We start from the raw sequence: 13,686 nt of genomic DNA on the forward strand, positions 1-13,686 counted from the left end.
CTAGTATGTCTTGAAGCAATAGATTGCAAATGAAAACACCCACCTCACTTCATTATGTAGATTTGACACAACAAAGTAAGCAAGTAAATTGTATTTTAATAGCTTCTAGCATAAACAGCAGTTTAGCTAAACTGCAACAAAACACGGTAACTTTGTAGTCAGTTTGCTCTCTAGATGCTTGATTTCTACAACAAGGTACCACGCAGTAAATTGAAGCCTCTCATTCTTTTATGCCTCGAGGATTTGCATTCCAAAAATGACCAAGTTTTGCAAAGCCTTGAACCTTGTTCATGATGGCACTTCTTCTAGCACGTTCAACAAGCAAATAACCAGGAAAGAACTCATAGGAAGCAAAGAGCGGACCCACACCACACACAGACTAATGGAATACAAACCTCTAGTAAAGTGTTTTGGAACTCATGACAAACCGCTGTCATACCAGAACAGAAGATTATTTGCTTCAGTTTTTTAGGAACCTGAACAAACACAAACATCTTTGGAATTACTTGTCTGCAAGCCCCACTCCCCAACAGCTCCTTGTTTTGCCCTGTGCTACTTCTGAAGCAGGAATGTAAGCTGAAGCTTCAGAAAACCAAAGTCAAAGACCTGACAACCCCGAATTTGGTTCAGGAACTTACACATGGAAAACACCCCTTTACTGAGGAGCTGCATTCAAGGCTATTCCTTTCCAACTAATTCAGTAACCATCCTCTTAGTAGATGTACACCTGCCCCAGCTCATTATTTCATGCAAAATAATTTGTTTATTTTTAGTTTTCTTTCACAGTTTGGATCCTAAACACAGAAAGGTGTGCCAAGACTACACGCCAGACTGATTTATGAAACTACAGCTTGACAACCCCTTAACTACACACATTTGTCACTAAGAGACCAGTAGGCAAGAAGACAAACTTTCTAAAAGGCAACTCACTACGTCAGGGCTGGCAATAAAACAAAATATGAGACAAACAATGTTTTTTAATTTTAACCTTAAAGTCTAGCACTGAATGCAAGGGCTTACAAAGAGTGGAGGCTGGATTTACAAGTTCATTTGTAAACCAGCAAAGCTACAGTTCCAACACTTTTGTCAACATAATACAAATTTCTCAGAAATGATCACACCTTGTGGTATGAGAAAATTTTTCACCCTGGGCTTTCCATCTGAAAAATAAGTCTTTGAGCAAAGAATACAATAAATTGATCTAAATCTGAATACAGGCATAATATTGCAGATTTAAGAAACACTTCTTTCCCTTATTCATGATTTGTTTAAGATGTTATAAAAACTATGTGTATGCCCTGATCAGTAAACTTAAGGAGTGTAGTAATGATTTAAAAATTAATGCAGCACTAAAACTGAGGTCCCAGTAGCTAAGATAAAAGCTAGCAGTCATTCCAAATCTGTGCTGGTTTTGGCTGGGACAGAGTTAATTTTCTTCATAGCAGCTAGTATGGGGCTGTGTTTTGGATTTGTGCTGGAAACAGTGTTGATAAAGCAGGGATGTTTTAGTTACTGCTGAGCAGGGCTTACACAGAGTCGAGGCCTTTTCGGCTTCTCACACCGCCCCACCAGCGAGTGGGCTGGGGTGCACAAGAACTTGGGAGGGGACACAGCCGGGACAGCTGACCCCAACTAACTAAAGGGATATTCCATACCATATGGTGTCATGCTCGGTATATAAACTAGGGGGAAGAAGAAGGAAGGGGGGGACATTTGGAATAATGGCGTTTGTCTTCCCAAGCAACCATTACACATGATGGAGCCCTGCTTTCCTGGAGATGGCTGAACACCTGCCTGCCCATGGGAAGTAGTGAATGAATTCCTTGTTTTGCTTTGCTTGCGCGTGTGGCTTTTGCTTTACCTATTAAACTGTCTTTATCTCAACCCACGAGTCTTCTCACTTTTACTCTTTCGATTCTCTCCCCCATCCCAGCTGGGCGGAGTGAGCGAGCGGCTGTGTGGTGCTTAGCTGCCGGCTGGGACTAAACCACGACAAATCCAAAACATTCATATTTTCATTTGCCAGTGTCACATCTGCATCGAAGAATACTACAGTTATGCAGATAAAGGTAAAATGGTACTCATTAATTAATTCCCACTGTTAAATTTAAAGGGCAATAAAAACAGTTGATACTATAAAGGATGCTTTCTTTATAAACCACAGGACTGAGCAAGGCCTACTACTCTGCAGTTACGGAGAATCATTTAGTAGAATTGATTTACGTTTGACTATATACTAATGTGTGCATTTGACTCTTTATGTGCTCACCAATTTGCTCTCTAGGTTAAAAAAAAAGAAAGAAAAAAGAGACCTTATGGGCAAATGACACAATGACTCATTAAAACCTTTTAGCCATGAAGATGCTGTTTAACATTTATGTCAATTATTTAATGACATTTTCCACATCACTGTTTTTTCAGTGTAAGGCAGACATTTACCAGGGCTCTGGTTTGGTGCCACACGTACACCTGAACATGCTGCTTATCTTATCAGCTCAGAAATTGTTACTGACATCACAACAACAGTTATTTACCTATACAGAATTAACAGTTTGTTCTGTTACTGTTATCTCCCAATTTCAAACAAAAAAAAGATAAGACATTTACTTGCTTTTTGAGAGTACCAATGATTGTACATGAACACAACAGGAGTGTAAAGTACCTCACACATCCCTGTAAGTGTTAAATAGAAGTGTATTAAATTAGCTTTCATTCAGCATTTAACTGAAGCATCAGACATATTTATCTTCAGTAATTCAATTGCATTTTATTGTTCACTGCAGACAAACTTAGTTTTCCTGTATGTATTCAGATCAGAGACTTAACGAAGCAAAATAACCACACTTAGTATCAAATTCTCTTTCAACTGCTTTATATTACAGTCTTAGATTTCTCATTTTCTTCACTCATATTATTTTTCTAGTGTCATAATAGTTTGAGAAAAAGCCATATTCTAAAAGCAAAGACTCAACCTTATTAGCTTCAGGCAAAAGTTGTCTAGGCACAGAATGGTCCTTCTGCGCAGCTATTTTACTGTGGCTCGCAGTTTTGTTTGGTTTTCTGTTTCAGTGTTCACAAACTAATTAGTTAAGTGGAAATCTAACTTCCGCTGGCATCTATGTGAATTCAAATAAAGGCAGAAAAAGGGCAGGGGTGAGGCATGCGAAAGGTTCCTAAACCTCCTTCCCTCTTGCTTATTTTCTTTAAAATAAAAAAAAAAAAGTGCATTGCTTTACTTAAATTTAGTTAAATCGTACGCATTTCAAGACCAACATTTTTTCCCATCTATGGTTAACAACATACCTAACTTATTTTACTAACACATGCAAAATTGAAGATGTTGCAACATGAAACAGTTCATTTCTGGTCTGAAGTGCTAAGACTTTATACTATTCAGATATGAGTAAGTATGTGGTTGTGAGTAGGTATGTGTGAGGTGGGATGAGAGAAAGGGGACAGGAGGGACAAGAGAGAAAGAAAACACACACGCTACAATCCTAAAGCAGCACAGCCTCCTTCAAAAAGGGAATGTTTCAATACCCTTCAACAAGCTATTGTTTAAAAAAGTTTAAAAAACGAGGGGAGATGAAAGGAAGTACAAAATGTTTCCCCCCAGACACATTTTCAGTTACTAATTTTCAAGACAACACAAAGTTGCAAAAGAAGAGCCCACAAAACTTCAAGTCAACCCTTTCAGCAAGTGTATCAAAGAAGGGAACAGCTGTAAATTCAACATAGTACTATCATGTTGAGATTGCAGCTTTTCTCCAACTCCAACTTTAGCTCAATAGAAGATCAGTCATCAGTGAAATTAAGCTTTCTGTCATCCTTATAAAGTGTGTGGACCATAGCAAGTTTGAAATGAGGAGGTCCAGCCTCCTGAACATTTCCACTTGACTTTCACGTGTCTTGACTGACAGAGTAGAATGCCATTAAATGCTAAACAGTGAAGTAAACTCTCTGAACATAAACTGTCTGATATACGTTTCCTACAATAAGGAAATGGCATTTATACCCAGAGCTAGAGGGTCATGAGTATTCTACTACCCACAGTCCTGCTGACCAAAGAGAAAATTCCCAATATGCATTTTCTATAGTGAAGTAATCTAATTAAACCATGGGAAAATTCCAATGTAAATTAAAACCAAAAGCAAACTAAGAAACCTTTTCCACATCAGCATGTCACGATTTTTATGCAAGATCTTTTGTTTGAAGTTATTTCATTTAGAAGCACACCAGATGTTTTATTTCAGAAACTGTAAGAAAGTTCACCATCATTTTGAAGACTTAGTTTTCTCTTATCTAATGATTTTACACCTAGCATTACACTATAAGATTTTTATTTCACACCTGAGTAGTACTTACAGAAGAAAAATATTGTGTCTTTTGTGCGTGTTGTTTTTCCTATAAAATACTATGGAGTCATCAATCGGTGAAAACTGACTGAGATTAGCTTCAGGCTCCAGCAGTGTATGCTAGTCCCTTTCAAGAGTCAAAGTAAAATTCACAAAAGAATAGGAACTCTTCAGTGTTTTAGTCAAAACTTCCAACAGCTGCACCCACTGAGTCACTCAAAGAACAGATCAATTGTACGTTGCTGTACGCAATTTAAGTACCACCACATAGACTATGTAACAATCAATGTTTCCCAAAATTGTTCAAGTGGCAATGTATTAGAAGAGAGTTTGGCTTCATAGCCTAGAGAATCAAATTTGAAATAACTAGCTGCATTAGTGCAGCCCTTTTGTTCACCTAGAATGTCAGAAATTTTGTGTGAGTGAGACTACCATGGAGGGAAGGCTTCTGAGCAGGACTTTAAAGAGATCATAACATCCCCCAGAATTTGCAAAAAACACTAAGCACTGTTTTCTCCACTTAACTTTGGCCAAATGGTACTTCGCTAGTATTTTGTAGTATATAGCTGCATTTCAGTAGAACTGTTCATACAGCGTACAGGGCTCAATCCTGTAAGTTTCTGCACATCCTATTAGATAAGCACCTCACTAAGTGTTACCTCAGTAAATCTTCAAATAGGTTGGAAATATCTGTGCACCAGCATCTGGCTTCCAAGCACTACTACATTACAACAAATACATGTAACTTGTTAGTTATTCTAGTTCAACTCTGCAAGCAGTCTCGAATGGAAATAGCCAGACTGAAATTTTATGAAAGCCATGTGCACTTTTTCATCAAACTTCCCACAGAATAGGGAAGACCTGTATCTGTGTGTACTCACTGTCTCGCTTTAACTTCAGTGACAGGAAAACATATTTATACTTGCTTACCCTCTTGATGTAAGAGCTGAACAACCTCTATTTAAACCAGTACAGAAGTCCAACAGACTTGGAATCAGAGAAATTTAGGCCACTGGAGTTAATCCACCAATATTTCTATTAAGGCAGTGTCTTACTGCCCCTCTATTTCCCAAGCAAACTCCATGGCTCACAGCACCGCTCACCCAGTTAGTTAGCAGTTAGGCTCCAGGTCTCACGCCAGAGCTCTCCTTGTACCTCTGGAGCAGCAGCAGTGTTTGGAAAACACTGCCACCTCATCATACAGTCTCTTTGCCTCTAGGTACACTTAACTCAATTATGATTGTATTGACCAGCAAGATTCATAGCACTGGCCAAAGCAGCAAAGTAAAATTGATGATTACCTTTCCCAAAGAACAAGGCACAGAGATCTCCAGCAGTACTTGAAACAGTTGAACAGGAACTGACCGTGTTTCTCACAGAGCTAACAGTCTACTGACACTTGAGATAATTTGAACAAAAATGTAAGCCAGAACACAAAATAAAGCATATAACATGATTCAGTGATCAATAACAAGAATGAGGTGAATGGAAGAGAGCTACATAAAATAACAGAAACAATTGCCACAAGGTCACTGAAGTGACTGCTAGAAAACTTGTTGATCCCTGTTTAAATGGCCAAGAGGATGATTTACAGATCGTAACAGAACCTACATATCCAGCTGCAGCAATACCTTATCTTTTCTTCTTCCATTTTTATGTATGACACACACTACCATCTGCTGGACAAAGTGCTGAACTAATCCAATAACATACAAGGGCTTTTTGTTGTGAGGAACCCCTTTACCATCATGTTTACCTGAGGCAGATGCAAAACAACCTGGGATGTGTGGAGACCATATAGTGCTGTAAATGACCCCTTCGTGGCCTTTAAAAGTGCATAATGACTTCCCCACAGCTGGATCCCACTGAATAAAGTAAAAAGAAAACTGTTGAGGTACACATTCAATAAGAAAGGAAAGGGTTTCATACATAAAAAAGCTTTATACATACAGAAAGGACTAAATTAACTTATTTTTACCACGTATCATGAAAAGCATTTGTATACTTCAACTGATACTAACTGAGGGATAAAGCAACATCTCAGTTAAAACAGAATTTCAGTCTCAGTGTAAAAATAAAGAGGAAAAGTGAATCAATGCTGTTTCTTAACAAAGAACTATCAGATCCAAAACAAATCACATTTTTCACCTTCAGCAGAAAACCAACATACCAGCTTGGCTGTTTGATCCCATGAACCAGACACCACTAGCTGCTCTCCTCTAGTTTGGCTCCAGTCAACACTATATGCCTATAAATGATATAACAGCCTAGTTTAGATAGAGTATTAGAATACAAGTTTGAAACTCCAGTTAGCCAAAGATTCACAAAACAGACTTGGATTTGCAGATTGTATCATAATCAGCTAAAAAACCACACCAGTCAAGCACCACAAAACTGCCAACAATGCCATCTACCTGAACAAAAATTAAATTTAACATCTGAGTCTGGCATTAAAGGTACACATAGGCTCAGAAAAGTATCCAGAAAAATAAAGACGGGCCAAAATGAAGGAAAAAAAAAAAGTTCTAACAAAATCCACATACACCGACCATGACTAGAAGTTGCTACCACTGTAAAAAGCCACAATTCAGACTGATTTCTTATCTCTGATCCAATTTTATTCAAATATCTACAGTTTCTAATTGCTAGCAATGTAAATGCCATCTCTCTTTAGAGCAGACTACAGAGTTGATTTGAGGTTTTAGCTGACTAACAAGAAATGCTTTTTAATGATATTTAATTCTCATAAGAAATACATGCCATAAAATACTCCCAATTTTCATCTTTTCCAGGTTCTATGACACTCTTTTACTATTTATATCCTCAAACAAATAAAACAAAATAAAAAACTCAGCTTCCCTCGTGACTAATCATTTCAGCTATTAAGAAAATTGCTTTTCACTGTGTAGTTGAAATAAGCTCCCTCTTCTCTGAGAGTTTATTCTAACGTTGGTCCCCACCTTTACAGAGGATGCCTTAACTCCATCCTTCACTGCTGATTGCTCTAAGGCAGTTCTCAAATTACTTCAAATCTTCAAATCTGAAAGTTTCAAGAACATGTACAACTTCCACCTTCAAATGCACTGTATCTTTACGTATATGAAGGAAGGTGCATTCTATTCTGTCTAGTTTTACCTCACACCAAAATGGCTCAATAAGCTGCAGTGCAACACGAACCATTTCAGTGCTAAGGTGGATAAGTATTAGCTGAAACAGTTTATTTGCTTTGCCTCCTGACCCAATCAGACCTTCCATGACACTTCTCAGAAATGTGGCCACTACCTACCAGTAGTAGGTGACAATTCTCAACAGTCGGGCCACTAACCACCAAGGATTTGTACTCCAGCTGGGACAATCTAGTTCTAGCACAGCACTGGATCTAATCTGCAAGTCAACATACTAGATGCTGTGTTTGTCTTTAATAGATGGAATTGTACACTAAATGACAGAAACCCTGCTTTGAAGGTGAAAATGTTTGGACCTGTGTCACCAGACAAAAAAGCAGAGAAGGTGGACTGGAAAAAAATCCAACAAAAGCCAAAGTCTTCTATGGAAAGTGTCCTGTATGAAAAAGGAAATCGAGGTATCATTTAGCTACTTCTGAACATTTTCCTTCCTAAGAAATATTTCAATCTATGCTAGATCCAGCTTAAATGAACTGTTTTTCATCTATTTGCTTATTTCCCATAAGTTGAAGGCAACCACTGCCCACAAAAAGACAAAGTGCATTATCTGCAATTTTCCTTTTTTATTTTACAATGTCCTACTTCCCATATACTGAAAGGCATATTGCTCTGGCACCACTTTGTGCTAGCTCCCTTCCGTGTGGAGTTTATAATCCAAATGTACAAGACACTCAGACTGTACTTGACAAAAGCCAAATAACAAACTGAGAGGTAATTCTTTCGTTTGTTTTCCCAAACCATGACTTTAGACCTCTTGGCTTTTCTACTTCTGTCAGCTAACTACCAGTACTACAGCTCATTAAAACACCCTCCCTTTCAACCTGACTCCTCCTATTAAAATAATAACAGAAGAGACACACAAGTACCTGCTCATATTTTAAGAATGAAAGACATCCCGGTTCTCCGAAGTGGCTCCCCAGCTCCTCACAAACATTAGCCCCTCTCCTTCCCCCTGAATCTGTGTGATGGCCTGTGTTCAACTCCTAACCTGTTGCTGTTTGGAAATGCCCCTAAATGTATCACTACGTAGTATGCCTCTTTCACACAACAGCCCTATGAAATCAGCTCAGTTAAGTGTTTGGCTCTCATATTCATGTCCAAGATTTTCCAGAAAGAAACAAGTCTCTGAGAAATATGCACCTGTGTCACACAACTCACCTAGCCCCACATATTTGGGATGTATCAGATCTACTGCACAGATAAGGCAAGGCGCACATATGGCTTACAGCTTGCTCACAAGCTATCAGCACATAGATCTGTTGAACACGTGTTGTGACACAGATCTGTGTACATCTGGCAGACACGGTTGGGACTGCCCAGCACTCTGCAGCTGCATCGGAGGCAATGGGACCTGGGCAAATTCTCCTTCAGGCAAGAATTACAAACAGAATAGACAACAGGCTCAGAAAAAGAAAGAGCTATTTTCCATTTGGCATGTGACAGGTCCAGGTAATGGAAAGAGAATGAAGAGAAGAAGGTGTGGAGAACCAAGTACGGTTCACTTTTATTCTTCTTTCCTTTTCATGCTGTCATCCAACATATATTTACAGACATTTCAATAGAAGCTGTGTTGAGCAACTGGGAAAGACTAGTAACACAGCATAAACCTTAGCTGTTCATCTTCTAGTGCTTTATTTTCAATCATAAAATACATCAATACTAGTTTATGCCTAAACAGCAGCAAGAAATGCCTCAGGCAAGATGAAAAGATGATGAAAAAAAATGTAAAAACATAAAAAATAGTTCAAAATAAATGTTCCAGTTCACTTTACAAGAAAAATTCAATTCAAGCATTCTGTTGTCTCACATTCCAGTGAGACTTCATCAAAACCAAAGTAAATTAGACTAACTTATTCATGAGATTCAGCAGTTGGTTATTGCTGGAATAAAACTCATTGTCCTTTGATAATAAAGGTGTGCTTTTAAATTAAAAATGCACATTCTTTTTAAGGACAGACAATGATCTCATTTAGAAAACAAGAAACAGATCCCTGTCAATCTTGCATTAGAAATATTATAAAATGCAGTGACAAAATTGTCATTAGACATGTCAGACAGGGATTAAGGATTAGGAAGTTAGTCAATCATTTTGAAGAGCACTGTCTGCCACTGTTTACCACAAACTATTAGGTATATTCCCTCTGAGATCTATCCTTTTAATGCATGTTTGTAAAGAATCAATACAAACCTTACATATCACACCATAAACACTCAGCCCATGTTTCCTATACTGTCTTTCTAACTCATGGTTGAATGCATCCACCTCCCCATGCTACCTGCTAAGCTAAGACTTGGACACAAAAATGTTTACTTCACAAACAACAGATGGTGTAGCAGAACAAAAATAAAACTTACGGACAGAATTTCAATGAGAAAATGATAGACACACAAAAAAAAAATTTGGTATTATGCTTTGCCGACATCTTTCTGTTACTACCATCAGCCTTTGAACACTATCATAAAATTCTGATCACAACTACAAACTCATCTCTCAAAATTCTTTATTTACATAGTATATGTATTAAACCAAAGTAGCAAAATTACAAAGAAATTAGGTACAGAAGATGGACTGTCACATAACTGCAGTCACTCAGCTTTTAGCTTTGTGCTTCATATCTGAAAAAAATCTTGAGGTCTTTGTGAATACAAAACTGGATTTCCTCCATCATTTTTTATTGACCACTTATCCACTAGGTTATTTTATTCAGATTTATGTCATTTAGATAAAGCGTCAGTAATCCAGGCTAAAACTGATTGCATCTAAAGTTCAAAGACTTGACAGAAGTGAGTGCAGAGTTAGAAGGAAAGCATGAAAAAAAAAAAAAAAAAGGGTAGAAAAATCACTTGGGGGAAGATAAATATACTAAAGCATAAATGTCCTTAAAAATATGCAAATACATTTATGAACATGAGTATAACATTTTTCTCTACCCATATTGCACTGCATAAAGAAACTGACATTTTAAGAAAAACAAATGCAACAGTATCAAACGAAGGCTAAAAAAATACATGCTGTCCCAATATTTGACTACTGTTATTTGAGTAGGATCTCACAGATGCTAGGATGGAAAAGGATAAGCACTTCCTGGATATAACAGAAGTCCTAAGGATCTGCATAATGTGTATCACTCTATATCCTCACGGATAATAACACTGCTCTATACATCAGCTGTCTGATCTATCCAATAATGCTCTCTAAAAGTCACAGAATGGCTGCTGTACTTTCATACAACACAATGATTACGTAGCCTATAAGAAACCACAAATGCTATTTCTGAATATATTAGATCTGTGTAATTAAGTGGTACCTACTACAGCGTATGAATGTAGATACGAATATGTACAATAGGTAACTCACTTTAGAGTCAAAAATAATGTTGTTATAAATTCAAACCACGGACCCAAAGTTAAAAAATAGACAATAAAACCCACTGTTGATTATAAGTCCACAAATAAATCTTTTAATAATTCAAACATCAGATCGTCCATTAAATTTTTCAAGTTTGCCTGGTTTACCTCCTGAGTGTGCTCTTTATAGACTTGCAGCAGACCTTTGGCTTTAGCTGTATCCCAGATTTGCAGAGATCCATCTCCGCTAGAAGTGATTAACACATGTTCATTATTCTCACTCCAGGTCACATCAAACAGGCCATCATTCCAGTCAAAACTAAATCAGAACAAAGAAGATATTTGTCCGTAAGAAAACATGACATAAAAGTCTGGACTAGTTACATGCAAAGACAGTATTTCTTTAAATCACCCTCTTTACCATTCTAAACAGCATTTTCATGTATTTGAGTTTCCAGTATATCTTACAAGTAACTTACTTGTTATAATGCCAACTTTTACAGCTGTATGCCAGAATAGGTTGATTAAGTTAAAGCATAAATAAGCCAAGGACCTTCCACACACAGAGAATGAAATCTGATTTCAGTCTTAAACTTGCCAGGCAAACAGACAGAGGTACTACACATCTCAGTCTGATCTACCATTTCTCCAGGATGTTGCTACAGAGGTAGGAGCCCTTTGTCTCTAACAACTGTGCTAAACAAAGAAATAAAACTGTGTTGGGAAGGCTCTATCCAATTCACAACACCATTAGGAAGCTGAGTCACAATGAAAGACCAACAGAAAGACAGTCATGAACATGTTAAACATTTCTACACTCCCTTAAAAGGGTTTTCAAGACAACAACAACAATTCATCATATGGGATCTGATACCATATATTAGCTACTCTGCAACAACTATCAGTGACCATGCTGTTATCTGATGGTGAATATGAATTTATTCACCCCCTTTTCACCAAAGGTTCAGCTAAGCTCGGGTTAAACTTCATGGCACCCTGCAGTAATGAAGAGGAAAAGGCACACACAGAGAAAGTTTTGATAGAGAAAACGACACAGCTTGTTATGGCTCATGGTTACAGGACTTTCTACAACAAAATAAGTGGAGTCCATGGAAACATAGAAGTGAACAGTACTAAAGCAGAGCACTTAGCAGAACTAACAGTGTTGAACAGCTTCAAAGAGTCTTGCTTTATAATTATGAATTAAAACCAGTTTCTCTGAATATGATTAACTACTTGTTAAGCATTTCTATTTCAGCTCCCTCAATCTAAACAATTGCTGTTTCAAAACTTTCTTTAAAAAAATTTTAGGTCAATGATGGTCAAGTATTAAAGCCCCTCCATGCTAACCTTTCTCCTCCTCCCATCCAGAACACAAACCAGACTCCTCTCAAACCCTTAGAATACTGCATCTCCTAGGAAGGACCTCCATGACTTTATGCAGCTTCCTGCTCTATTTTCAGTATAAGTCAATCACAAGGGCATAGATTTAGGTGGCAATGCACTGTTCCTAAAAAGCTAAAACTTTTAATTTCAAGGTAGGGCAGAGAGGCTGCTTTTAATTTACATTGTCAGTTTTCTATAAAATGGTTTACACTATAGAAAGGATGCAATCCAGATTACTTCCTATAACAAAATCTATGCAATTTATGCAACCTATCATTTTTATGTAAATACAAAAACATCCATTTGTACGTAAATACAAAGACGTGTATTCAGTAGATACAATAGCATGGATACAATACTTTTTATCCCTAACAATAACCCAAAATATTTGGGTTGTGTCTTGTACTCACAGGTACATAAGTTTTTCTCTTGCAAAAATAAAATATAAACCTATCTTACCTCCTGAGCAGAACAATCCCAGCTTCATTTTGTTCCAGCACTGCCAGAGTTCCACAACCTAAACCAGCAAAATAAAACAAAACATTGCAACCAGCTCCCCCATGCCAAAGTAAACTAATGTTGTTCTGAGGCAGGTCCAGTGTGCAAATACAAAGTACATCTGAAGTTTAAGAGGCCAAACAATTAGTTGCAAATAAACATTTCCTTGTCTCATGTTCTCTAGAGCAGTATTTAATTTACATCAGATAGTTTTTTGGTTTTTTTTTTCACTCCAGTATACCTGCAGGTGAGGTCGGAAAAGAAACAACTCGCTTATAAAGCAGAAAAGTGCATTTTCCCCATGAGCCTCATGTTACAGACATAGAAGCACAGGGTTCCTTTTTGATAACACAGAAGACAGAACACTTTTTTTCTCCCTGAATCTAGTAATACAAACACAGCCCACCAAAAAAGAAACAAATAATTCAGTTCCGAGAAAACACACACGGGTACTGCTTTCCCATATGGCTGGGATATTGTCGAAGTAATTCCACATTTAGAGACTTTATTTAAAATGAATGCTTTCAGGAGCAATACTCCCACTGGAAACGAAAAAGGTCCTAACGCTGAGAAAAGCTCAGCTTGCCTCTTCAGCGCGACCGCGGAGTCACCAGGGCCTGTCTGGACACTCGGTGACTGAGACTGGAAGAGTTAACATTTCAAGGAGAAAACATTTTCCGACATTTCATTCACATTGTGTATGTCTCCACCCCTATATTTATTCTCGACCCTATAAAACCAGTCGTCTTGCGGGAGGGTCTTGTGAACACCACCACCGGAACAGGGGGTTGGTATTTTCGTCCGGCGGAGCACCCGGCCGGGCGGGGACCTCCGAGGCAAGCACCAGCCCGGCCCGCTCACGGAGAAGATACGTTGTACCCAAGCAAAGCAAAAGCAACGGAAAGGGAAATCCC

General features: G+C 38.0%; 1 protein-coding gene across 1 annotated transcript in view; it reads right to left on the bottom strand.

Annotated features, from left to right (window-relative positions):
- Nucleotides 1-13,686, bottom strand: part of PEX7 (peroxisomal biogenesis factor 7) — a 47,428-nt gene that overhangs the window by 33,474 nt on the left and 268 nt on the right. Inside the window, exons 2-5 of the mRNA XM_059832315.1 lie at nucleotides 12,734-12,791; nucleotides 11,057-11,207; nucleotides 6,526-6,603; nucleotides 6,112-6,220 (exon numbers count right to left, since the gene is read on the bottom strand). Coding sequence (XP_059688298.1) covers nucleotides 6,112-6,220; nucleotides 6,526-6,603; nucleotides 11,057-11,207; nucleotides 12,734-12,791 — 396 coding nt within the window. The remainder of the gene's footprint in view (nucleotides 1-6,111; nucleotides 6,221-6,525; nucleotides 6,604-11,056; nucleotides 11,208-12,733; nucleotides 12,792-13,686) is intronic.

This window comes from Gavia stellata, chromosome 2, assembly GCF_030936135.1.
Source record: "Gavia stellata isolate bGavSte3 chromosome 2, bGavSte3.hap2, whole genome shotgun sequence".
In the NCBI taxonomy this organism is placed as follows: Eukaryota; Metazoa; Chordata; class Aves; order Gaviiformes; family Gaviidae; genus Gavia; species Gavia stellata.